Here is a 27,205-nt window from a genome sequence, read left to right on the forward strand (position 1 = left end):
ATGTTACATATGTGATATATATGTCCCTGATATTCTGTAATTACACTCATTTTTGTAACATTTTACATCATGTATGTATAATTGAATCATGTAAACAAAGTCTGGTTGATCCACCCAGAATGACTTTGTTGAATGCATATGAGAGTTCCCTACAGTCCTTTATGTGTTAAACAGATCTATGCAGCAAATCAGCCTCCTCACACTCACACCTGGGTTCAAACACTATTTGAAATCTTCCAAATATTTTTAGCGTTTGCTTAAGCCTGCCTGCAATGCCGGATGGGCAGGGTTTTGCTCTTCTCCAATTATTCTATTCATTCCAGTGTGCCAGGGAAGCTAAATCAAGCCCAGATGTAGTATTTAAAATGATTTTAAATAGTACTTGAACCCAGGTATGGTACAGTATGCTGATCAGCTTCACACATCAGACAGACAGTAAACTGATCAGCTTCACACATTAGACAGACAATATGCTGTCTATCTTGATCAGACCACAGATTGACAGCAAGGTAGGTTCTGACACACACTTGACTGTTGGTTGTTAGGTTTAAAAAAAACATCACATCAGCACAATGAGACCAGGGCAGAGAAAGACATCACATCAGCACAATGAGACCAGGGCAGAGAAAGACATCACATCAGCACAATGAGACCAGGGCAGAGAAAGACATCACATCAGCACAATGAGACCAGGGCAGAGGAAGACATCACATCAGCACAATGAGACCAGGGCAAAGGAAGACAATGAGACCAGGGCAGAGGAAGACAATGAGACCAGGGCAGAGGAAGACATCACATCAGCACAATGAGACCAGGGCAGAGGAAGACAATGAGACCAGGGCAGAGGAAGACATCACATCAGCACAATGAGACCAGGGCAGAGGAAGACATCACATCAGCACAATGAGACCAGGGCAGAGGAAGACAATGAGACCAGGGCAGAGGAAGACATCACATCAGCACAATGAGACCAGGGCAGAGAAAGACAATGAGACCAGGGCAGAGGAAGACATCACATCAGCACAATGAGACCAGGGCAGAGAAAGACAATGAGACCAGGGCAGAGGAAGACAATGAGACCAGGGCAGAGGAAGACATCACATCAGCACAATGAGACCAGGGTAGAGGAAGACATCACATCAGCACAATGAGACCAGGGCAGAGAAAGACATCACATAAAATCATAAAATGCACTCCGCTCTGCTCCACTCTAATGAATACAAACATTTAAAAAACATATAGAATTGAAATGATTTCTTCGGAAGCCCAAACCCAGAGGCATCAAAACAGTTTGTTTGAATAAGACTTTTGAAGTGAATGGTGGGCAGCTAGACTGCTACAGGAGCTATTGACCAGAACATTAAATATGCTCAGGCAGTTAAATGCAAACTGACACGTCAAGTGTTCACAACAGCGGCAGTGAGAGGCAATTCGAATAGCATTTCTCAACTTAATACAAGCCAACAAAATACAGGGATCAATTTTTATAATTCATGGTTCAGCACACAATGAATACACTCTCTCTCTCCACCGGTGAATATAGAAGAGGTATACATAAGAAATAAGATTCATCTGTTCCTGGGGATTCTCTGGAGTGCTTTTGAAATGTGATACAGCACCAATAATGAAGGAGGACCTTTACATGAGTGCATTAAATGAGATGGGGGGGCTGAGATGTGTTAAAAAAATATGGGTTTAATGCTGGAACTTTGATTTGACCTCCAGAGTGGAGTGGGGATATAAGCAGCCATGATACGTGCCGCCAACGCCACCGTGCCTCGCGGTCCCGGGTGGAGGAGCAGATCACCGACACGCCAAACAACATTTATCTCTAGCCATAATTAGGACCTTCAAAACAGTTGTCCTCACCTCCACCCTCGCTATTTTGTGTTTAAGATTCTCTATTACTGCTTTTGGACTGAAACTCTTTCTTTCTTTCTTTCTTTCTTTCTTTCTTTCTTTCTTTCTTTCTTTCTTTCTTTCTTTCTTTCTTTCTTTCTCTTTCTCTCTCTCTCTCTCTCTCTCTCTCTCTCTCTCTCTCTCTCTCTCTCTCTCTCCTTGTCTCTTTCAGATACAGCCTTAGTTCTAACCATAGGCAGCCATTACCTTCCATTTCTTATAATAAATAAATATTAAAATGTTTTTTTCCCTCACAGTCCAAGACCAATGAAACACAATATAATAAAGAGATTGAAGAGATATATCCAAACCCACGCCACTGCTGTTGGATCCACCCTTGAGAACACAAAGTGCATTAGGGTGTGACGAAGCCAGAATGAGGCCGGAGACACTGACAGAGAGACAGAGATGATATGGAGATGCTTGGAGAGAGAGAGGGGCATCAAGATGAGGCTGGGCTCGTCCCTGTGTGTCCTCACTGCTCAAAGAATCAGCCTTAATCACATCTCTCTGTCCCAAAGCCCCCACAAGCCATACATCGTATCAACTTAATATTGAGCCTGCGTGACTCTTTTTCTATACATACAGTATGTTAACACCGACAGCTAACATTTTTATCTCATGCTGAGTATGATAGTCATGGTAGTTATGGCGATTCTCTCTTTTTCACAACTCAAACTGAAATACAAAACAATATTTACATACTAGAAAAAGCCTGGAATGCAAACTGAATATCACTCTAAAACAATAGTAAAACAGAGCCATATTCAGTTTGGATTCCAGACTAGTTCCTTATGAGAGTCTATAACCCTTCTCTTACTACAGGGCTAGGCTGTAGAACTACATATATAACAACATACGGCTGTGGGGTTGTGAATTCTAGGATCTCTGTGGCTCGGCCACCGTGCCTCTGGGTCTTACCTTATAGCCTGAAGACTTGATGTGGACACCTCTCTTGGTCAGTGTGGACTTCATACGGACAAAGAAGGAGCGTTCTAGAATGTTGTCTGGGGGAAGCAGGGTGGGGCTGGTCGACTCGACTGTGGAGGCAAACACACACACACACACACACACACACACACACACACACACACACACACACACACACACACACACACACACACACACACACACACACACACACACACACACACACACACACACACACACACACACACAATTACTTAACATTACTTGGCCAATAAATCTGTGTGTTTTGTAGTAAAGCCCAGGAGAGGTGGGGTGATATTAAAAACCCCAGCTGGTAAGACAGGCTAGCTGTAATAACTTTTCATTGAGTTTCTATCATCTCCCAGGTAACCGTCTAATGGAAAAAGCACACCTAAATAAAAACAACACATTAGCAGTAAACCATGTTTTAATTACAGTATGTTCTGTAATAGAGTACAACCTCTGTTAGGTCTAACACCATAATCGGTGAAAACATTTTATTGGAAGCTCAGCGGCAGTTTAAAAGTCAACTGCACGTTTCACTTCATTGTAGTGGTGTATTCATTTTCCAAGTACAATATTGCAATTTCATGTAATGGAATACCTATTAGAATTAACTAAAGTGTATTTTATTTTATACTGTATGTAGAGTTAATCTAATTGTAAACAAAGATATTCATCCTTGCTTCAACAAAGTTCAACAAAACATAGATCATCACATTAAAACCACATAACTAATGAGGTCAGTCAGTCTCTTCAACAGAACACAACAAGGGTACCTATTAGGTAAAGGTGAAACGGTCCATTTGTCACTGCTCCTGATCAAGGCTTAATAATCAAATGCATATTCAAAATATTCAATCCATCAGAGGAGATAATATACTGTAGATGTAGACATGCTGGTCTCCCTGGCTGTGTGTGTGATGTGTGTGTTATGATTGACATTTCCCCTTTGCCTGTGGTCATGAAGCTAGAAGCTGTGAGAGGGGTGGCCCTAGCAAAGATTCAACATCTGCTTGCAAATGTGCATATCCCCCAGAAGGATCTAAGGAGAGTGAATAACAAAGCTGTTCAGGTGGTGACAAAGTGTCTCTGCTTAAACACACACACCACACGTGACGTTGTCTTCCTGAGCCAAAGAAGGGTTTAGGTGTCCCCAATATTGAGTGGCTTTACACTGCTACAAGACTGATTCACCTGTTGAACATGCTCAACAGTGACGATGTGACAATTAAGGAGTTAGCCAGAGCCTCCCTCCTTCTGGACCTACGAAGGTGGAAGGTTACACTGGCCAGGGACACTGAGGACAACTTCCTGGGTCTTCAGGAGGAAGGCCAATGGAAAATTGAACACTGCATCGCAGCGCTAGCTGTGCCACCAGAAACCCTGGGTTCGCGCCCAGGCTCTGTCGCAGCCGGGCGTGACCGGGAGGTCCGTGGGGCGACGCACAATTGGCCTAGCGTCGTCCGGGTTAGGGAGGGCTTGGCCGGTAGGGATATCCTTGTCTTATCGTGCACCAGCGACTCCTGTGGCGGGCCGGGCGCAGTGTTCGCTAACCAAGGTAGCCAGGTGCACAGTGTTTCCTCCGACACATTGGTGCAGCTGGCTTCCGGTTTGGAGGTGCGCTGTGTTAAGAAGCAGTGCGGCTTGGTTGGGTTGTGTTTCGGAGGACGCATGGCTTTCGACCTTCGTCTCTCCCGAGCCCGTACGGGAGTTGTAGCGATGAGACAAGATAGTAATTACTAACAACAGTTGGATACCACGAAATTGGGGAGTAAAAAGGGGGGGGGGAACTGTCTGGACATCAACAACCTCTGCAACTGGACTGGAGTGGAGCTCAGGTGGACACGGACTGATATGGAAACTGATGCAGTTGTGGCAGATCACGGTGTTGTTGTGGAGGCTTCTGTCACCCATGATGGAACATCTCATCCTACATCCAGGACAACACTCGTTGGTATCAGACAGATGCAGCTACTACAACACTGGACTGGCCTGAGGCTGCAGGGGGAAACTCACTACTCTGTCTCCCATTCCATGCACCAGAATGCTGATGTTGGTGAGGACATTCTCACCTTTACTGTTAAGGCGATGCTGCAAGTTCTACCAACAAGTCCATTGCCCATGTTGTGAATTGCATACAATGATTTGTACATTGCTAGACATGACCGCCTTTTTGACCTGATCGCCAGTGAGCTTCGACAAGTAGTCTCACCAACAGCACACATGTATTAACATTGTTGTGTAGTAGGAAGCTGGTTTGATGTTGATGATGATGTGTTTTCCTGTGTGCCAAATACACCAGATGTTGTTGTGGGGGGAGGCCAGGGGAGAGGTGTTCATTTTGGAAGTGGGCTGCTCATTGGACGGCTACATGGAGCAGGCGTTTGAATCTGCTTCAGTACCAGCCCCTGGTGGCGCTGGGACAGCCTCGGGTGGAGGCCGTTTCGGCCTCCTCACAGGCCCGCAGTGCGCGGCATCCAGATTGCGGGGCCTGACAAAAACGAGGGCAAAGCAATTGGCTAGGTACGGCTATTTCAGCTGTCGTGGGCAACCTAGTAGTTTGGAGAAGAGGTGATTTCTGTACCCTTGAGTACCACGCATACAGGGACCTTTGAAATGTTTGGATCCTATTTTTGTACATTTTAGTATTTAAAATGTGTGTGTGTGTGTGTGTGGTGTGTGTCTCCCAGACTCTCTGTCCCCTGGGTAGGACAGGACATTAAATATAGGACATTAGATACAGACAGACAGACAGACAGACAGTGATATGACAACGCCCAGCTCACAGGCATCTCAGCCATGGACCAAGCTAGGAGATCACATCGAAATGGGATTACTAAAACAGCACACCTGGAAAATCCATTTTTCTGCTTATAACAAGTGTCACGACTTCCACCGAAGTTGGCCCCTCTCCTTGTTCGGGTGGTGTTCGGCAGTCGACGTCACCGGCTTTCTAGTCACCACCGATCCATGTTTCATTTTTGTTTTGTTTTGTCTGGTTTCAATTCTATACACACCTGGTTTCAATTCCCATATCATGTTCCTTATTTAACCCTCTGGCATACATTTCTGTTCTGTCCGTGATTGTTGGTGTCTTAGTGGTTGTTGTAGGTGTTAGTTTGTATGCATTTTCCTGTTTGGAATATTGCTTGAATTTTTGTGAGTAAACTCAGTTGTGTTGCTCAAACCTGTGTCCTGCGCCTGACTCCGCTACATCTCTGCACCCAATCGCTGACAACAAGGCTGCAGTGAGGCTTTCTAGAACTGGAAACAACATGATCAGTATGAGGGAGGAGGGTAGGGTGACAGCGAGGAGGCTGGTGGGAGGGCGTGGTGGTGGCGGCTGCTGACATCATCTTTTTATCTCTTCTTTACTGAGGAATTAAATGTCATTTAAAATATAACCAGTCCTTTATCACTGGGGAGAAGCCACAGCCGTGTTATATTTAGTCATTTCATTTCTTCTGATTAAATATGAATTACTATGACATTTTTCTCATCATCTAACACAGCAGAATACACCAACAGCGTTTTAATACACTGCAGAAGCAGCAGAAGCAGTAGCAGCTCTAAGAGTTTAATTTGCCTCTCTAATCCAATCACATCAACCTTATTTCTCTTATCACAGATTCCCATTTTGAATTAAATGAGCTCATTAGTTTTAATCAAAGGCAGAGAGATCAAAACTTACACTTAAATGCTATAGATCAGAGCTGCCAGTCAGCTGTATAGTTCTATTTTACTAAAACACAAGATCAGACCCTCTTAGAACTGAGCATTTTCATAAGGGAAGGCACGAGCCAACCAACCGCCTGGCCTTAAAAGCACAGGAATCTATTTTCACCCTACTGACGTCTAACTAAAACAGCCAATCAGGTTAATTTGTGAGGGGTTGAGGGATGGTGGTGTGTTTCACCACTAGTGGGCTTCTGTTAGTTAGCAGTTACGATGTGAATGTGAATTATAGACTGGGCAATTTACAAGTCAGACACGTCAGACACCATCGCAATACTTTCTTCATCAAACTAATACTAATATGAGCTCTGTTGGAGCATTACTCTGGGTATTAGAGTGCAGAGTGGGAGAATTATCACGGATACTCTGTGTTCTTTATAGGGGATAGGGTGCCATTTGGGACACAGAGACCAATGAATGGTTTTGACACCGCATAGGAGAATATTGATATACAGCATGTATCTGTTATAGGGTTATAATACATGGAACACCGTGTTAACATGTACAAAATATAGAGCGATTACCACCTAACAGTGTGGTTAGGACTCCCACAGTATTGCGATCTATGCATGTTTATGTTGATAGTACAAAGAGGGAAAGGCCTACAGCGTGAGAGGAAGTGAATGTAGCCAACCTCATTTAAATGTAGAGTACCAGTCAAACCAAACATCAAGTGCCAGGGTACTTTGTAGTGAAATGTGAAACTAGAAACTTCAAGCCCTGGATCTCATAGAAAAATGACACCTTTTAGAAGAATTATTTAAAAGGAAAATGAATAAACATTTGTGAGTATTATTTATGGTTTGGCAGGGGTCTGCCGGTCTCGATTAATGAGCCATCTCTGTGTGTAAGTGATGAGATTTTAAAAGTATTTCTTTCTGTGCTATGATGGTGAGTGTTGACCATCATCATTTAGCCCCCCATCGCCCCTCTCCTCCCCCTGACAACCCCCGTCACCATCACCATACCATTTCTACACACCAGGGACAACTGAGAGGAGGAAGCTCCTACAAAGCAAGACACTGCTACAAGCTACATGCTTATATGACTTATAGGCCTAAGTGAGGCTCCCCTACTCCGCTCGCTAATATTCCTAATACATTTATATAAATATTAGTACCAATTCAAAAAGTCAAGCGTTTAACGTACAGATAAATCAAGATAAAGTGTATGACCCATGGCTCAGCGGTTCTGTTCTCCATCTCCAGACACTGGGAGGTCCTTGTCTGGCCCTGCTCTGATGAATGAGTGCGTCTCTGTACATTAGTAATGACAGATAATGCACCAGGCCCTGGACTAATTGGAAGGCACTGCTGGCTGTCTCCATATTGAGAGGTAGAGGGTGATTTTTCAATACAGCTTGCCCGTCTGTGTGGGAGAGATAGTGTGTGTGTGTGAGAGAGAGAGAGTGTGTTTGTGAGAGAGAGATAGTGTGTGTGTGAGAGAGAGAGAGTGTGTTTGTGAGAGAGAGATAGTGTGTGTGTGAGAGAGAGAGATAGTGTGTTTGTGTGAGAGAGATAGTGTGTGTTTGTGAGAGAGAGATAGTGTGTGTGTTGTGTTTGTGAGAGAGATAGTGTGTGTGTGTGAGAGAGAGAGAGTGTGTTTGTGAGAGAGAGATAGTGTGTGTGTGTGAGAGAGTGTGTTTGTGAGAGAGAGATGTGTGTGTGTGAGAGAGAGAGTGTGTTTGTGAGAGAGAGTAGTGTGTGTGTGAGAGAGAGAGAGTGTTTGTGAGAGAGAGATAGTGTGTGTGTGAGAGAGAGATAGTGTGTGTGTGTGAGAGAGAGAGAGTGTGTTTGTGAGAGAGAGTGTGTGTGTGTGAGAGAGAGAGTGTGTTTGAGAGAGAGATAGTGTGTGTGTGAGAGAGAGAGATAGTGTGTTTGTGAGAGAGAGATAGTGTGTGTGTGTGAGAGAGAGAGAGTGTGTTTGTGAGAGAGAGATAGTGTGTGTGAGAGAGAGAGAGTGTGTTTGTGAGAGAGAGATAGTGTGTGTGTGTGTGAGAGAGAGAGAGTGTGTTTGTGAGAGAGAGAGTGTGTGTGTGTGAGAGAGAGAGAGTGTGTTTGTGAGAGAGAGATAGTGTGTGTGTGTGAGAGAGAGAGTGTGTTTGTGAGAGAGAGATAGTGTGTGTGTGTGAGAGAGAGATAGTGTGTGTGTGTGAGAGAGAGAGAGTGTGTTTGTGAGAGAGAGATGTGTGTGTGTGTGAGAGAGAGATAGTGTGTGTGTGTGTGAGAGAGAGTGTGTTTGTGAGAGAGAGATAGTGTGTGTGTGTGAGAGAGAGAGAGTGTTTGTGAGAGAGAGATAGTGTGTGTGTGTGAGAGAGAGATAGTGTGTGTGTGTGAGAGAGAGAGAGTGTGTTTGTGAGAGAGAGATAGTGTGTGTGTGTGTGAGAGAGAGTGTGTTTGTGAGAGAGAGATAGTGTGTGTGTGAGAGAGAGAGATAGTGTGTTTGTGAGAGAGAGATAGTGTGTGTGTGAGAGAGAGAGAGTGTGTTTGTGAGAGAGAGATAGTGTGTGTGTGAGAGAGGAGTGTGTTTGTGAAGATATGAGAGAGAGGAGTGTGTTTGTGAGAGAGTGTTGTGTGTGTGAGAGAGAGAAGTGTCATGAGAGAGAGGGTGTGTGTGAGAGAGAAAGTGTGCCATGAGGCAGATAGTGTGTGCCTGTCTCCCCTAGTGTGTGTGTGAGAGAGACCAGTGTGTTTGTAGAGATAGTGTGACTTAAAAAGAGTGTGTTTGTGAGAGACATAAGTGTGTGTGTGTGAGAGAGAGAGAGTGTGTTTGTGAGAAAATGTGTGTGTGTGAAAGAAAGTGTGTTTGTGAAAGAATAATAGTGTGTGTAAGTGTGTTTGTGAGAGAGAGAAGTGTGTGTGTGTGTGGAGAATATTGAGAGAAGATATCAAGAGAGATAATGTGTGAGAGAGAGAGAGTGTGTTTGTGAGAGAGAGAATTGAATGTTTTGTTGTGTGTATCATGGTCAAAATAAGTGTGTTTTAAAAGAAAGTGCGTGTGTGTGTGAGTCAGATGAACTCAGTGTGTTTGGATACTGTGTGTGCAGTTTGAAGGAAGTTTGTAGAGTAGTGTGTGTGTGTGAGAAACCAGTGTGTGTGTGTGAGAAAGATAGTGTGTGTGTGTGAGAGAGACTAGTGTGTGTGTGTGAGAGAGAGAGAGTGTGCTGAGAGAGAGATAGTGTGTGTGTGTGTGTGAAGAAGTGTGTTTGTGAGAGCGTGTGTATGTGTGTTAAGAGAGATGTGTTTGTGAGCCAAGATAGTGTGTGTTGTGAGAGAGAGATAATTTAAGTGTGTTTACAGAGACAGATAGTGTGTGTGTGTGGAATGTAACATGAGAGAGAAGAGTGTGTTTGTGAAATAGATAGTGTGTGTGTATGAGAAGCACTCATTTGTGAGAGAGAGATAGTGTGTGTGTGTGGAGAGAGAGTGTGTGTGTGAGAGAGAGAAGTGTGTTTGTGAGAGAAAATGTAGAGAAGTGTGTGTTTGTGAGAAAAATAGAGAAGAAGTGTGTTTGTGAGAGAGAGATATGTGTAGAGAGTGTGTGTGTGTGTGTGAGAGAGAGAGTGTGTTTGTGAGAGAGAGATAGTGTGTGTGTGTGTGAGAGAGAGTGTGTGTGTTTGGCAGAGAGAGTGTGTGTGTGTAGTGTGTTTGTGAGAGAGAGATAGTGTGTGTGTGTGTGTGAATAGTGTGTTTGTGTGTGTGTACAAGAATAGAGTGTGTTTGTGAGAGAGAGATAGTGTGTGTGTGTGATGAAAATCAAGTGTGTTTGTGAGAGAGAGATAGTGTGTGTGTGTGTGAGAGAGAGTGTGTTTTGCTGTGTTGTGAGAGAGAGATACAGTGTGTTTGTAAAGATAAATTGAGAGATAAGTGTGTGAGAGAGAGATAGTGTGTGTGTGTGTGAAGAAAGTGTGTGTGTGAGAGAGAGATAGTGTGTTTGTGAGAGAGAAGTGTGTGTGTGAGAGATAGTGTGTGTGAGAGAGAGTGTGTGTGTGAGAGAGAGATAGTGTGTGTTGTGTGAGAGAGAGATAGTGTGTGTGTGTGAGAGAGAGATAGTGTGTGTGTGTGAGAGAGATAGTGTGTGTGTGAGAAGAGATAGTGTGTGTGTGTGAGAGAGAGATAGTGTGTGTGTGTGAGAGAGAGATAGTGTGTGTGTGTGAGAGAGATAGAAATTAGTGTGTTTGTGAGACCGTGTGTGTGTGTGTGAGAGAGAGAGTGTGTTTTTTGTCTAGAAAGTGTGTTTGTAGAGAGCGTGTGTGTGTGTGTACAAAACAAGTGTGTTTGTGAATTTTGTGTGTGAGAACAATACTTGTGTAGAGAGAGAGAGAGTGTGTTTGTGAGAGCGTGTGTGTGTGTGTGTATATATAAGTGTGAGTGGGATGTGAAACATACAGAGGGACTTGTATTGCATTGGCAGCTTTAATCATTACAGGGTGACAGGAAAAATGCCATCAGGCACTGTCACGTGTGCCTGTCTCCCCTCCCCTCTCTCCCCTCACCAGTCTCTCTGTAGCCTATGACTTAAAAACATACATAATTTCAGGCAGAGTGAAAATAAAATAAATAATAAATAAATAATAATGTAATCATTTCTAAATGTTCCTGTATGGCAAATTCAACAAGATATCAACTAATAATTGGGGGGAGGGTGACAGTGGAGAATTGAATGTTTTGTTGTTGTATCATGGTCAAAATAATGCTTAAAAGAAAAGTGTGAGTCAGATGAACTCATGGATACTGTGTGTGCAGTTTGAAGGAAGTTGTAGGTAGTCTCACAAACCACTACAAACTAATGACTAGAGGTTTACAGCTACAGCTAGCATGGGCTTACTTGCCAAAATCTTGCACTATCCCTTTAAACGGTGGCCAATACATGCCATTTATCATAATTTAATGCTACAGAGACAGATAGTGGAATGTAACATGTAAGAAGAAAATACAAGTATAGAATGCACTCATTACTGTAAGTCGCTCTGGACAAGAGCGTCTGCTAAATGAGAAAAAATGTAATAATGTAAAAAAAATAATAATAATATGTATCACACATGTTATAGAGCTGTGCTCTCCCTACAGGACCCCCCTGAGACATTTCAATTGGCACCTCTTAGCTTCTAATACAATATTACAATAATATATTATCTGCGTTTCCATGAAAATCAATTTCTCTCTCCATCATTGTGTGTGGCAGGCCACTTTGCTGATTTCACAATACATCTGTAAAGATAAATTAAGATAAATAGAAGCAAATATGTTCAAATATTTTTATTCTAAACGAAGTGATTAAGTTAATTGATGATTTAAAAAAAATCTAAATATGGACCACCTCTAATATAGTTAAATTAAGTGGTCATACACCTTGGTTGAAAACGCAATATTATTTTTTATCTAGAAATAGGAGAGCATACAAAACAATAATTTTGTACCAGAACAATACTTGTGTACCAGAGTAATTTCTATATGACATACCCTAAATAATATACACTGAAGTAACACAACATGAGTAAATCAGGAACAAGGAAAAATCCTTTAATATAGTGGCCTGTTTGAAAACTAAACTTCCCACGGTTTTCCCTAAAACATTCTCCAAACCCTCCTCTCTGTAGTGCCAATGTGACACCAACAGCATGACAAAACATGAGAATAAATTCACTCATAAAGGGTATACTCGTAAATATATCATTTATATACTGGCCTGTTTATATTTTCTTAGAAAACTAAACTTCCAATGGTTTTCCCTAAAACATTCTCTAACCCTACTCTCTGTTTAAGAGATGACATATGTATCTAAGCTGGAGACACACCTGAGTCAGCATGTCGGCAGTCAGCATGTCAGCAGTCAGCATGTCAGCAGTCAGCATGTCAGCATTTCAACATGTCAGCAGTCAGCATGTCAGCATTTCAACATGTCTGCAGTCAGCATGTCAGCATGTCAGCAAGTCAGCAGTCAGCATGTCAGCAGTCAGCATGTCAGCAGTCAGCATACCAGAAGGCAGTATGCCAGCATGTCAGCATGTCATGCCAGCAGTCAGCATGCCAGCAGTCAGCATGTCAGCAGTCAGCATGTCAGCAGTCAGCATGTCAGCTGTCAGCAGTCAGCATTTCAGCACTCAGCATACCATAAGTCAGTATGCCAGCATGCCAGCAACCAGCATGTCAGCAGTCAGCATACCAGAAGTCCGCAGTCAGCATGTCAGCAGGTCAGCAGTCAGTATGTCAACAGTCAGCATGTCAGCACTCAACATACCAGAAGTTAGCAGTCAGCATGTCAGCTGTCAGCATGCCAGCAGTCAGCATGCCACCATGTCAGCTGTCAGCAGTCAGCATGCCACCATGTCAGCAGTCATCATGTCAGCAGTCATCATGCCAGCAACCAGCATGCCAGTAGTCAGCATGTCAGCATTCAGCATGTCAGCAGTCAACATGTCAGCAGTCAGCATGTCAACATGTCAGCATGTCAGCAGTCAACATGTCAGCAGTCAACATGTCAGCAGTCAGCATGTCAGCATGTCAGCAGTCAACATGTCAACAGTCAGCATGTCAACATGTCAGCAGTCAACATGTCAGCAGTCAGCATGTCAACATGTCAGCATGTCGGCAGTCAACATGTCAGCATGTGAACATGTCAGCAGTCAACATGTCAGCAGTCAGCATGTCAACATGTCAACATGTCAGCATGTCAACATGTCAGCAGTCAACATGTCAGCAGTCAGCATGTCAACATGTCAGCATGTCGGCAGTCAACATGTCAGCAGTCAACATGTCAGCAGTCATCATATCAGCAGTCAGCATGTCAACATGTCAGCAGTCAGCATGTCGGCAGTTAACATGTCAGCAGTCAACATGTCAGCAGTCAGCATGTCAGCAGTCAGCATGTCGGCAGTCAGCATGTCAGCAGTCAGCATGTTAGCAGTCAGCATGTTAGCAGTCAACATGTCAGCAGTCAACATGTCAGCAGTCAGCATGTCGGCATGTCAGCAGTCAACATGTCAGCAGTCAGCATGTCGGCAGTCAGCATGTCAGCAGTCAGCATGTCAGCAGTCAGCATGTCAGCAGTCAGCAGTCGGCATGTCAGCAGTCAGCATGTCAGCAGTCAACATGTCAGCAGTCAACATGTCAGCATGTCAGCAGTTGGCATGTCAGCAGTCAGCATGTCAACATGTCAGCAGTCAGCATGTCAGCAGTCAGTATGTCAGCAATCAGCATGTCAGCATGTCAACAGTCAGCATGTTAGCAGTCAACATGTCAGCCTGTCAGCATGTTAGCAGTCAGCATGTCAACAGTCAGCATGTTAGCAGTCAACATGTCAGCAGTCAGCATGTCAACAGTCAGCATGTTAGCAGTCAACATGTTAGCAGTCAACATGTCAGCAGTCAGCATGTCAACAGTCAACATGTTAGCAGTCAACATGTCAGCAGTCAACATGTCAGCAGTCAGCACGTCAGCAGTCAGCATGTCAAGCTGCATCCAGCAGAAGCTCTAGATGAAGGCAACGTGAGGCGTGCTTACAGGCAAATAATGTAATAACAATGAATGCAGCAGATGGTGTGGTGGCTGCCATATTGTCGTCAAGGTGAATGAAAAAAGACCAGGGGTCTTGTTGTTGACTAACTAACTACGCTTTTTTACAACAGTCAATTCAAATGTAAAAACGCTAAATAAGAAGCTTGCTGGAAGAGTTTGGTCATTCAAAAAACTGAAGATGAAAGTTTTTAGATACCCAGACAACACCTGCTGGCTGTTGAAAATATCAGACTTGACTTGTGATATTATGAAGACCCTCCATACATTGATTAGAGTTATCCCAAAACTAAAGATGTTCATCTAGACAAGTTAAGATAAGATTCACTTTTTTTGTCCCTGAAGGGACATTTGTCTTGGACATTCAAGACAAGGCCTGCAAATGATGACTCAGACAGTGTTCTCCAAGAGAGCTCCTTCCTGTCCCAGTGTTTACACACTGCCATACCCAGTGGTCAGCTAAGCCCATGTTCCCCTAGACATCCCCAGCCCGGGCCCATCCATTATTAATATGGTAATGGGGCTGACGCGGTGACACGGCAGGCCAGTTGTTATCAGCTGCAGGTCACTGTGGCCCCATGTCCACGCTGAGAGGTAGTTTGAGTCCCAAAGGGCACACTATTCCCTACTTTTTACCAGAGCCCTATCAGAATATGTTGTCATTTGGGACACAGACGTGATCTCACCCACCCAGGAGAGGAGCAGAGTTGACAGTTCTGTTCTGTTATTCTCTTCTGACTTTGCTGCTTATGTGATTTGAAATGAAAGAGAGATGCTGAGGTGAGGTTGAGGTGGGGGGTGTCAGATACAAAGCTAGACAGAGTAAATGCAGATGTGTGTGTGTTTTTTCTTCTAATCTCTGTTATCTCTTATTCCTGGATAAGATTCCTTCATCATAACAGCCTGAGTGTGACATCACAGTGCAGGGGGAGGTGGTGGAGATGGTGATGGTTGAGCGTGTCCTGTCATGGCTGCATGTTACGAGGTTGCTGGCCCGCTGCTAATCACAGGTAGCCTGGTTTAACCAGACTGAACGCCGGTTCAACAGTGAAACATAGTGAAATCAGTTTGGATGCCGGGCTAGATCACAGGGAGGTGGAGGGAGATTGTACTGGCTCAGACAGAGTAGGCGTACAGGACGGAACAGCAATAACACTTGTCAAGACAGAGACCCCAGTCACAACTAATGAACAGGGGACGATAAACAGAGACAGGGCTGCCATGCTACTTACTGTGTAGTGCCTAGCTATCTCTGTACTGGCTATAGCAGATGAAAAATATAGAGATAGCTAGACATTTGTATTTATTTATGACTGTGAAAACTGCTCTGAAAACTGGTGTGCACATTTCCTGCCATTTAAGTTGATCAATGTTCTGCTGCTGAGGAAACATGTATAATCACGCGGGAGATGGACTCCCCTCATGACTGAGTCAGAAGGAGAACAACTAGGTCAAAGCTTGAGCTGCAGATGGTTGGTCTACTGGTGTGATAATACTAGATATCAAAAAGTACAAGTCAGGTATTAAAAGGAAAATCGCATTTGTCTTTATCTTAAAACAGAAAAAAATGTATGTTAATTAATAAACAAATGAATGCACCTAAAAGACTCATGTAATAGAAAGAGGCTCAGCCACTGAATTCTAAAGGTCAATGTCGGGAACCAAACATGGAAATCCACTTTATGAATTGACGGCCCCTAATGGCCTTCTAATTTGGAAGAAAGCCCTCAAAGCAAGTTGATAGATATTGGCATATTATTTTATCCTTCCCCTCTTTCTTTCTGCCCGCTGCCCCTCCCCGGTCAAAGTCCTTGTCTTTAATCAAGTTGCAGGAGAGACAGAGAGCGCTCTGCACTGGGGGCTCGGAGGTTGCAGATGGCTGCTTCACTCCAAAATGTTCAAGCTTCACTGACCCATTTCATCAGCTCTGTCAAAGCCTTGCACTGATACCTGTTGACAACATTAAATCTTAAAAATGGAAAGAAATGAATTAATATGCAAATTCCATCAGCTTTGTAATAAAAATGTCCTTGACAAAACAGAGAACACCATCCCCAGAGGAATATTGTGAATTATCCAAGCTCCGTTGTTCTATAAGTTAGTATGAGGTACACAAGTCCTCCAGGAAATCAGTGTGGATCTGACTGGGAAATAATTATGAAGGAAGAACAAAACACTAGCAGGTTGAATGAATGGAACAACATGGGGAAAGGCCTGGTACTCTTTGTTATTCACTTTGAATTAATAGAATTACTTTTCCTTTCAGATCCATATACACCTAAAAATCAACACATCCCTATCACACCACGATGTGTGTGTGTGTGGGCAAATGTGTGTATGAGAGAGAGAGAATGTGTGTGTGTTTCAGAGAGAGTGTGTTGCACACATACAATTCAAATGTTAGGCAAGTGCACAAAAGACACTGTGGGGACAAGAGATATTTTTCTCATTCTTCATGAGCCGCATCAGTCTACGGGGATCTTGGAAGACAAAAATTACCCATACAAAAGTAGTAGGTGGCTACAACCTCAAGTGGAATTAGCTGAAATATGAGACCTAATTATCTGTCGAGAACCAACTCACAACAAAGGAGATAAACTTACAGTTTGAAGGACCAATGATGAATTAAAACGAACACCTCACCTAAGTTCTGATCTGTGGACAAACGGACCGGTGTCGGTGGAACCCTTAGGGGAACGCCAACCATTGACTAACACACTAATAACATTCACAGGGTTAGGTTATGTCTGTACGGGTGATAACTGGCAAAAGATGCCAGTGACAAAGTAAACAAAGAAACGTCTTTACAAGGTCACAACAGCCTTGTTAACTAATATAAAAAGATAAGGGGCGGCAGGGTAGCCTAGTGGTTAGAGCGTTGGACTAGTAACCGGAAGGTTGCATGGTCAAACCCCCGAGCTGACAAGGTACAAATCTGTTGTTCTGCCCCTGAACAGGCAGTTAACCCACTGTTCCTAGGCTTTCATTGAAAATAAGAATTTGTAGAAGAATGTAGTAATAAGTAGTAATAAGAATTTGTTCATAACTGACTTGCCTCGTTAAAAAAAAGACTAGATGAAGGGGTAGGTACTAGGTCTGCGTCCCAAATGGCAATCTATTCCCTTTAAAGTGCACTACTTTTGAGCAGGTGCCATTTGAGATGCAAGCACTGAGCTTATTTTTAAATTTAAGATGCAGTACATCATTACAGGAGTCTTATGGGAACAGACTCCACACACCATCATGCAATTATGAATATTGACATCCCATGTACATAGTCAGTCTCGCCAATGGAAAATATTCTGATTCATTTAGATAAAGAGTAGCTTTCATTTTTACGCTATTAAAATAGGATCTACATGTCAACTGTCTGATAACAAATGAAATGCAAACTGCCTGAGAATTAGATTGTATTAATGTATGTGTACACAGAATATGTTTTCTTGCAACACATAATCTTACGATTGTATCAAACTGTTGTGACACCGTTGACACTTTGCTCTGGGTTTGAGCCTTAAGGTGCTGTCAGTTCAGGACCACTAAAGAAATATTGTGTACATTTTATACACTGTATGAGTATGAAGAAATCAGTACAAAATACCCATACGAAATGTAATTGCTAAATGCAAACTAAACGAAAGTAATTATATACAGTATCGTGCTTTAGTTTCAGTGCTCACAACAAAGTGATTTTCATGGAGGAAAGGGTTGATATAGTCTTCTTTTTAAAATGTCATTGACATCCTCTCAACGATAGACCAAGCTTTCTCCTCAGCTGTCCTTTCCCCGACTCAAACCTTTCCCCCTACTCAATCCTTCCCCCAACTCAAACCTTTCCCCCACTCAAACCTTCCCCCAACTCAAACCTTTCCCCAACTCAAACCTTTCCCCCAACTCAAACCTTCCCCCAACTCAACCTTCCCCCAACTCAAACCTTTCCCCCACTCAAACCTTCCCCCAACTCAAACCTTTCCCCCAACTCAAACCTTTCCCCCAACTCAAACCTTCCCCCAACTCAAACCTTCCCCCAACTCCATCCTTTCCCCCAACTCAAACCTTCCCCCAACTCAAACCTTTCCCCCAACTCAAACCTTCCCCAACTCAAACCTTCCCCAACTCATCCTTTCCCCAACTCAAACCTTCCCCCAACTCAAACCTTTCCCTCACTCATTCCTTCCCCCAACTCAAACCTTTCCCCCAACTCAAACCTTCCCCCAACTCAAACCTTCCCCAACTCAAACCTTTCCCCCAACTCAAACCTTCCCCCAACTCAAACCTTCCCCAACTCAAACCTTCCCCCAACTCAATCCTTTCCCCCAACTCAAACCTTCCCCCAACTCAAACCTTTCCCCCAACTCAAACCTTTTCCCCCAACTCAAACCTTTCCCCCACTCCCCCACCCTTATAGCCTCCAACCCTCCACATCCTTTCTCTACTAAGCCCTCTTTCTCTCTCTCTTTACCCTCTACTTCGCTTTTCCTTCAGCTCTCTCTACTCTCTTTATTTACCCTGCCTCATTCTCTCCCTCTCTTTTTACCTCCTCTCCTTCTCTCTCCCTCTACTCCAAACGTTCACTTCTTCTCCCTCCCTGCAACAGCTCGCAGCCAACCCTGGAAGATCAGAGCAGCTGTAAAATAATGAATAATGTGCCATCCTTGTGGGGCATTACTTGTTCACACAAACCTCAGCCCAGGCATTCATCACTCGCCAGGTATTGTCAGTGAGAGTTTAATTGCATAAACACTCTGTAACTGTCCTGTCATATTTCTTGTCAGCCTGGATTCTCTCTCTGGACTCACTATCTCACAAAACTATAATTGAATTGCTACCGAATCACATCGGTACTGAGGGGAGAGGGGGGTACCTTATGAATAGAATTGGTTTCCTATCAGCAGGTTTGACAAATTGTGCCATGAGGAAAAGCAGGAGTGATAATTTCCCAGTTTATTGGGAGTAGACATCTTATCTACCACCTGCTCTTATAAGCACCTACTTAAACAAATATAATATATATATATATATATGAAATTTATGCCCAACAAAAAGCAATTAATCTCGGAGAGTGGGCAGTCTAAATAGTACACAAAGCTGAAAATTAGCCATTATTAACTCCTGTGAGTGATCTAAAATATGTATTTAAAAGGGGTGCCAGAGAGGTGAGTCAGATTGCAGAGGCTCCTTTTCTATGAATAAATGCCTGAGAAACACAGTGTCCCATCTTGCCTATAAGAGCTCAACAGAATACCAATGCATTCCTACCCAGTTAGACAGAGTCATTCAGACATCACAATATTTCATGTATGCAAAGCTAACACTCCCAATGCACAATTCTAGAAGGCCGTTATTTGTGAGTGAGGAGTTGGTAGTGGAGTCATACAATATGTAATTTGCTTGTGTTTTCTGTCAACATGCTCTTATTTGATATTCCGCCCTCTGCGTATACTCAAAGAGACATGCTTTGTCATTTCCACAAATTGGAAAAATAACTAAATTGCTTTTTTAAACAGAGCAAGGCAGAGTGACTGCATTGGCTTCTATTTTGTTTTCCCTCTCTCTTCCTGGAAGTAAAAACAAACTGTCTTAACAAGCTATCACTTGTCTGACCAGGTATTTATTTTATACAGAGCAATTATATGGCAATACCTAAAACAAAGCAGAATATTCAGATTACACAATAAGGCTGTGTCTACGTAAGAAAACAAAGCCAATACATAAACAAGAGGGTCTCCGCTCTCTACTCTCACAGGGTATCATTATTCTAAACCGTTTAACATCAGAGATCTGAACTCCAAAGTGGCTTTTCCTCCTGTGTGAAAACACGTGGCATCTTTATTAAAAGCCTTTCCCACAAAGCACTGCAGCACTCTCTGTCCTTCTTCACTGCATGGGAACAGAGCAGTGTGGTAATGCCTTGCGACTACAACACCCGGCTGATAAAAAGCCTTTTCTGACAACCTTATCAGCCAAATAAGCTTAAATAAAACCGGCTTCTAATAGTCTAGAGACTGCTTGATCCTGTCTTTGTCTTTCAAAGCTCTGATACCTTCCTTCTCCAGTGATCTTGTACTTTCTTTGAGACAGAATTTTCAATCTTGTAGGCCAGCTAAGCTGTCATTAGTTTCTTTGTTGCTCCTTAGGGATTGTTTGCGTATATAGGCGCTGAGCCGAGCGGTTTGTAGGCTGCTGGAAGCGGCTCCGGGTACTAGGAGGAGTGATGGTGAAATGTTCAAATGTTTCAAAAGCGTTTATTAGTCCTTTTACTAATGTGGGAGATGAGAGTTTGACAGCTTTCCCTTTTGGAGGGGTTACTGCAGTTACCATTGTCTTCAAGTAAAGTCAACTAGCTGTCAGAGGTGTCTGTTGTACCCAGACACACTCTAGATAATGCTAAATAATTGGCTGCACCTGCAACCTAAATAATTATATATATGGGTTTTTCACGCTCAACAGTTTCACGTGTGTATTAAGAATGATCCACCACCAAAAGGACATCCAGCCAACTTGACACAACTGTGGGAAGCATTAGAGTCAACATGGACCAGCATCCCTGTGGAACACTTTTGACACCTTATAGTCCATGTCCCGACAAATTTAGGCTGTTCTGAGGGCAAAATGGGCCGCAACTCAATATTAGGAAGGTGTTCCTAAAGTTTTGTACACTCAGTAAATATTTTTCTTATAAGAGTTCTTAAATGTTAATCAAAGCTTTCAAACGTGCATATTTAATGATGAAATATTATCATGCTATAGAGCACCATCCCATGAGGAAAGTAACATTTCAGATGACTGTTGGGAGGGAGAAAAATAGACCAAAAATTGGGAAGCATTGGAGTTAACATGGCCAGTATCCCTGTGGAACACTCTCGACACCGTGTAGAGTCCATGCCCTGACGAATTGAGTCCGTTCTGAGGGCAATATATGTACTGTATATATATATATATATATATATATATATATATATATATTTTTTTTTTAAATTGCAGAACAACCACATATATATTTAGGTATGGAAAGTGTTACAAGCACCATGCTCACCAACTGAGCTACAGAGGACCACCTAATCACACTACAGAGTGGTTGAGATGTCGGCTTTCAAACCAACAGTGTTTCAAATGCCTTTCTAGGATAAACATGCACTATTGAGCACAGTTATTGTCAACTGTAAGTGACAGATTTGATATAAAAAGTGTTAGTCTTTTAAGAGGCACAGTGGGGAAAATTACTTTGTTGACGAGGGTTCATTTGATGAGTAACCCAAGCAAGAATAAGTAATAATTCATCAATACACACTAGTCTAAAGGTGTGTTGTATGAATAGTCTGGGTTAAAACTAAATGTATAACCATAACAGAAAAGACTATATATTCTGTGCTTTGTAAGGAAAAATACAGTAGATAGTGAATCTTTTTATGAAAGACTTGCTGCCAGACGAAGGCTAGCTATGATTGATGGGCAATTTTATTTATAATTTTTAAAAAATCAAGTTATGTATTAGCAAGAGGTGTAATTTAAGGCTAAAGCCCTAGGATAAATGAACACATCAGATGATTAAAAAACGCCTTAGCGATCAAGGGAGCCGGGTAGGCCTTTATTTACGATGCCTAGTTCATCAACACCCACACTGATGCTTTGACAGAGAATCTATCTGATGGACTGATAGGTACTTTCTCAATTGCAAGTAACTTATGACTTTTCCCCTGTTAGAAGAAAATGAACAGGTACTGTATTCTGACTTTTCCCTGTTAGAAGAAAATGAACAGGTACTGAATTCTGACTTTTACCCTGTTAGAAGCTTTATCAGTGTTGAAATATGAAACCAAGGGTAAATTATTCACCTACAGTACAAGCCTTGTTCAAACGACAGTAGAACTGTGCACCAACCTCAATTCACATAGGTAGTTATATTTATTTAATATATTTAGGCAAACCAACCACTTTCAATACAACATGCAATCCCAGTTACACATACAGTAGTAAAGACAATAGTGCGATATAGGTTGTTTGCAATTCATTCTGACTTGATTCTGGAAATTGCATGAATAAAATAATATATTTCAATATGCATTACCTAGTTCTCTTTGCCTTTAGTTTGTATGAGTACGACAGCATGTTTGTGCTGTGGGATCACCTAAGGGACTTTATAATAATAATAAAGAACAGTTGTTCTGAACAGTCCACGTCTGTGCCCCAAATAGCACCCAATTCACTATCTAGTGCACTACTTTTGACCCGGACCCATATAGGCACATAGGCAATATGGTACCATTTGGGATGCATCCGCCCATGTCTCAGAGTCACAGAAAACTAGCAGCAATCCCACTTCCTATCTTACTATTGAAAATAACCGACATGAAAATCAAGCTCTAAATCCAGAAATCTTTGTTTCAAATAATACATATTGGACAGCAAATATCATATTCCCCGGGGAGTACACAAGACACCACATTTCCATAACTCCATTAGCATGTCCATTCTGAGCAACATAAGCACTGTCTGCTTACTTTTTAAAATTTAAACTTGATTTAATTAGGCAAGTCATCCTCGCACTGACAGAAACAGATGAACAAAAGGCTGGGATTTTGCCTTCTCAGTCAGAGAGAGAACAACCAACGAGGGGTGATGTGTTGCTAGGGTTTTACATTCTCAATCAGAGAGAGAACAACCAACGAGGGGTGATGTTGCTAGGGTTTTACATTCTCAATCAGAGAGAGAACAACCAACGAGGGGTGATGTTTCTAGGGTTTTACATTCTCAATCAGAGAGAGAACAACCAACGAGGGGTGATGTTGCTAGGGTTTTACATTCTCAATCAGAGAGAGACATGAGAGAGAACAACCAACGAGGGGTGATGTGTTTCTAGGGTTTTACATTCTCAATCAGAGAGAGAACAACCAACGAGGGGTGATGTGTTTCTAGGGTTTTACATTCTCAATCAGAGAGAGAACAACCAACGAGGGGTGATGTGTTGCTAGGGTTTTACATTCTCAATCAGAGAGAGAACAACCAACGAGGGGTGATGTGTTTCTAGGGTTTTACATTCTCAATCAGAGAGAGAACAACCAACGAGGGGTGATATTGCTAGGGTTTTACATTCTCAATCAGAGAGAGAACAACCAACGAGGGGTGATGTTTCTAGGGTTTTACATTCTCAATCAGAGAGAGAACAACCAACGAGGGGTGATGTTTCTAGGGTTTTACATTCTCAATCAGAGAGAGAACAACCAACGAGGGGTGATATTGCTAGGGTTTTACATTCTCAATCAGAGAGAGAACAACCAACGAGGGGTGATGTTGCTAGGGTTTTACATTCTCAATCAGAGAGAGAACAACCAACGAGGGGTGATGTTGCTAGGGTTTTACATTCTCAATCAGAGAGAGAACAACCAACGAGGGGTGATGTTTCTAGGGTTTTACATTCTCAATCAGAGAGAGAACAACCAACGAGGGGTGATGTTGCTAGGGTTTTACATTCTCAATCAGAGAGAGAACAACCAACGAGGGGTGATGTTGCTAGGGTTTTACATTCTCAATCAGAGAGAGAACAACCAACGAGGGATGATGCTGCTAGGGTTTTACATTCTCAATCAGAGAGAGAACAACCAACGAGGGTTGATGTTGCTAGGGTTTTACATTCTCAATCAGAGAGAGAACAACCAACGAGGGGTGATGTTGCTAGGGTTTTACATTCTCAATCAGAGAGAGAACAACCAACGAGGGGTGATGTTTCTAGGGTTTTACATTCTCAATCAGAGAGAGAACAACCAACGAGGGGTGATGTGTTTCTAGGGTTTTACATTCTCAATCAGAGAGAGAACAACCAACGAGGGGTGATGTTGCTAGGGTTTTACATTCTCAATCAGAGAGAGAACAACCAACGAGGGGTGATGTTTCTAGGGTTTTACATTCTCAATCAGAGAGAGAACAACCAACGAGGGGTGATGTTTCTAGGGTTTTACATTCTCAATCAGAGAGAGAACAACCAACGAGGGGTGATATTGCTAGGGTTTTACATTCTCAATCAGAGAGAGAACAACCAACGAGGGGTGATGTTGCTAGGGTTTTACATTCTCAATCAGAGAGAACAACCAACGAGGGTTGATGTTGCTAGGGTTTTACATTCTCAATCAGAGAGAGAACAACCAACGAGGGGTGATGTTGCTAGGGTTTTACATTCTCAATCAGAGAGAGAACAACCAACGAGGGGTGATGTTTCTAGGGTTTTACATTCTCAATCAGAGAGAGAACAACCAACGAGGGGTGATGTTTCTAGGGTTTTACATTCTCAATCAGAGAGAGAACAACCAACGAGGGGTGATATTGCTAGGGTTTTACATTCTCAATCAGAGAGAGAACAACCAACGAGGGGTGATGTTGCTAGGGTTTTACATTCTCAATCAGAGAGAGAACAACCAACGAGGGTGATGTTGCTAGGGTTTTACATTTCAATCTCAATCAGGGTTGATGTTGCTAGGGTTTTGCATTCTCAATCAGGGAGAGAACAACCAACGAGGGATGATGTTGCTAGGGTTTTACATTCTCAATCAGAGAGAGACATGAGAGAGAACAACCAACGAGGGGTGATGTTTCTAGGGTTTTACATTCTCAGTCAGTGAGAGAACAACCAACGAGGGATGATGTTGCTAGGGTTTTACATTCTCAATCAGAGAGAGAACAACCAACGAGGGGTGATGTTTCTAGGGTTTTACATTCTCAATCAGAGAGAGAACAACCAACGAGGGGTGATGTTGCTAGGGTTTTACATTCTCAATCAGAGAGAGAACAACCAACGAGGGATGATGTTGCTAGGGTTTTACATTCTCAATCAGAGAGAGAACAACCAACGAGGGGTGATGTTGCTAGGGTTTTACATTCTCAATCAGAGAGACAAAAACCAACGAGGGGTGATGTTTCTAGGGTTTTACATTCTCAATCAGAGAGACAAAAACCAACGAGGGGTGATGTTGCTAGGGTTTTACATTCTCAATCAGAGAGAGAACAACCAACGAGGGGTGATGTTGCTAGGGTTTTACATTCTCAATCAGAGAGACAAAAACCAACGAGGGGTGATGTTGCTAGGGTTTTACATTCTCAATCAGAGAGAGAACAACCAACGAGGGGTGATGTTGCTAGGGTTTTACATTCTCAATCAGAGAGAGAACAACCAACGAGGGGTGATGTGTTGCTAGGGTTTTACATTCTCAATCAGAGAGAGAACAACCAACGAGGGGTGATGTTGCTAGGGTTTTACATTCTCAATCAGAGAGACAAAAACCAACGAGGGGTGATGTTTCTAGGGTTTTACATTCTCAATCAGAGAGAGAACAACCAACGAGGGGTGATGTTGCTAGGGTTTTACATTCTCAATCAGAGAGACAAAAACCAACGCCGGGTGATGCTGCTAGACAGAGCTGGAATGAACTGGGAGGGGATCCACTGTCACCAGCCACTAGCTACAGTATTCACCATTAAAACTAGTCATGTTAAACTCTTCACAACACTTGCAAACATACAGCCCCTCTACGTCTGTGAAATGTGCCCTTCACATATAGCCTAGTCCACAATATGACTAGTCTGATATTGTCTTTCCATCCACACCACCAGAGACCAAGACCAATAAGGACTCTTGGCTACAGGACATCTAAAAGAGAGCAATTTCACCAGCAGACTATAAATGAGGCAGGTGGGATGATAGATACAAATCTGTGACAGCTGCCCCTGTGTAAGAGTATCACATCTGAGCACACATGACCTCAACACAACCAACATGCCAGTACTCCACCCCCAGCCTTCGTCCTCTACAGCACCTGTCAGCTTGGCTGCATATCAGACCCCGGGCCTCTCTGACTTCCTCTACTCCAGCACCAGTCAGCCTGGCTGCATATCAGACCCCGGGCCTCTCTGACTTCCTCTACTCCAGCACCAGTCAGCCTGGCTGCATATCAGACCCTCGGCCTCTCTGACTACCTCTCTGGCTGACTGTGGCTGGGAGCGACGGTGTGAGAGAGCGTGTGTGTGCGTGCTTTATAAGCAGCTCCAGCAGGTCTATCAGCCAGGAGGACTGTCGTGGCTGGGAAGGTGAGGACAGGACCAGGCTCTCTGGGAGAGAAGACGCTAGCTCCTCTCCTCTACTGGCTGACAGAACAGGTTCCCTTCCTCTCCGATTCCCCAGGACAAGAGCTAATACAAACACTCACGCGCATGGAAGACCATTCTGAATAATGCACAATCTATACTTTTTACATACATACAGTCTTTAAACTAGGCCTCAAACTTCAGCTTGTGAAAATATATTCTAAAATTCTCAATGGTAATGATCACTTCAGAAGTTTGATTTAAACGTAGCTGATATTAAAATATGAGACATATTAATGCAGAGGATGAGATGTATTTCACATCAGGGCAGTGAGTTCTTATGTTGTCACTCAACTCTTCCATTATCTTCATTTGATCATGCTCTATTGTAAACAGCACATGCACCTCATCTAGTCTTAGTTAGAAAAGTCATTAGAAAAGTCTAACAATAATAGTCTCTGGTGGCTCAATGTGTACTCTGAAAAATCTAATTAAACTATGAGAGCACGCTTGTTTTAAAATGGCTATTTTTTTGCTTTAGTATAATCATTTTGTAATATAATAACTGAGAGAAAGTTCAAGTGGTTTAACACTGTATTATTAGCACATAGAGTTGATTTAATATATTCCAGTACATCAAATCCATCATAAATATTGTGTGAATTTGCAGGATTAGTGTATGCCTATAGAGTTATACTCTTTTCTGACTGAGATATGTTTATTCACATACCAAGGTGATGCTTATATATAAAACCCTCTTAGGCCTCACTCCCTCCTATCTGAGATATCTACTGCAGCCCTCATCCTCCACATACAACACCCATTCTGCCAGTCACAAACTGCACAGTTTTATCTCCATCTCTTCATTCAAACACTCAATCATGGACACTCTTACTGACAGTTGTGGCTGCTTTATATGATGTATTGTTGTCTCTACCTTCTTGTCTGTGCGCAATAATGTTTGTACCATGTTTTGTGCTGCTACCATGTTGTTGTTATGTTGTGTTGCTACCATGCTGTGTTGTCATGTG

At 42.8% G+C, this 27,205-nt stretch overlaps 1 protein-coding gene across 1 annotated transcript in view; it reads right to left on the reverse strand.

The window, feature by feature from the left end:
• Positions 1 to 27,205, reverse strand: part of LOC112255779 (neuronal PAS domain-containing protein 3-like) — a 314,403-nt gene that overhangs the window by 25,421 nt on the left and 261,777 nt on the right. Inside the window, exon 7 of the mRNA XM_042326252.1 lies at positions 2,821 to 2,939. Within this exon, the coding sequence (XP_042182186.1) occupies positions 2,821 to 2,939 (119 nt within the window). The remainder of the gene's footprint in view (positions 1 to 2,820; positions 2,940 to 27,205) is intronic.

The sequence above is a fragment of the Oncorhynchus tshawytscha genome, linkage group LG08 (genome assembly GCF_018296145.1).
Source record: "Oncorhynchus tshawytscha isolate Ot180627B linkage group LG08, Otsh_v2.0, whole genome shotgun sequence".
Classification (NCBI taxonomy): domain Eukaryota; kingdom Metazoa; phylum Chordata; class Actinopteri; order Salmoniformes; family Salmonidae; genus Oncorhynchus; species Oncorhynchus tshawytscha.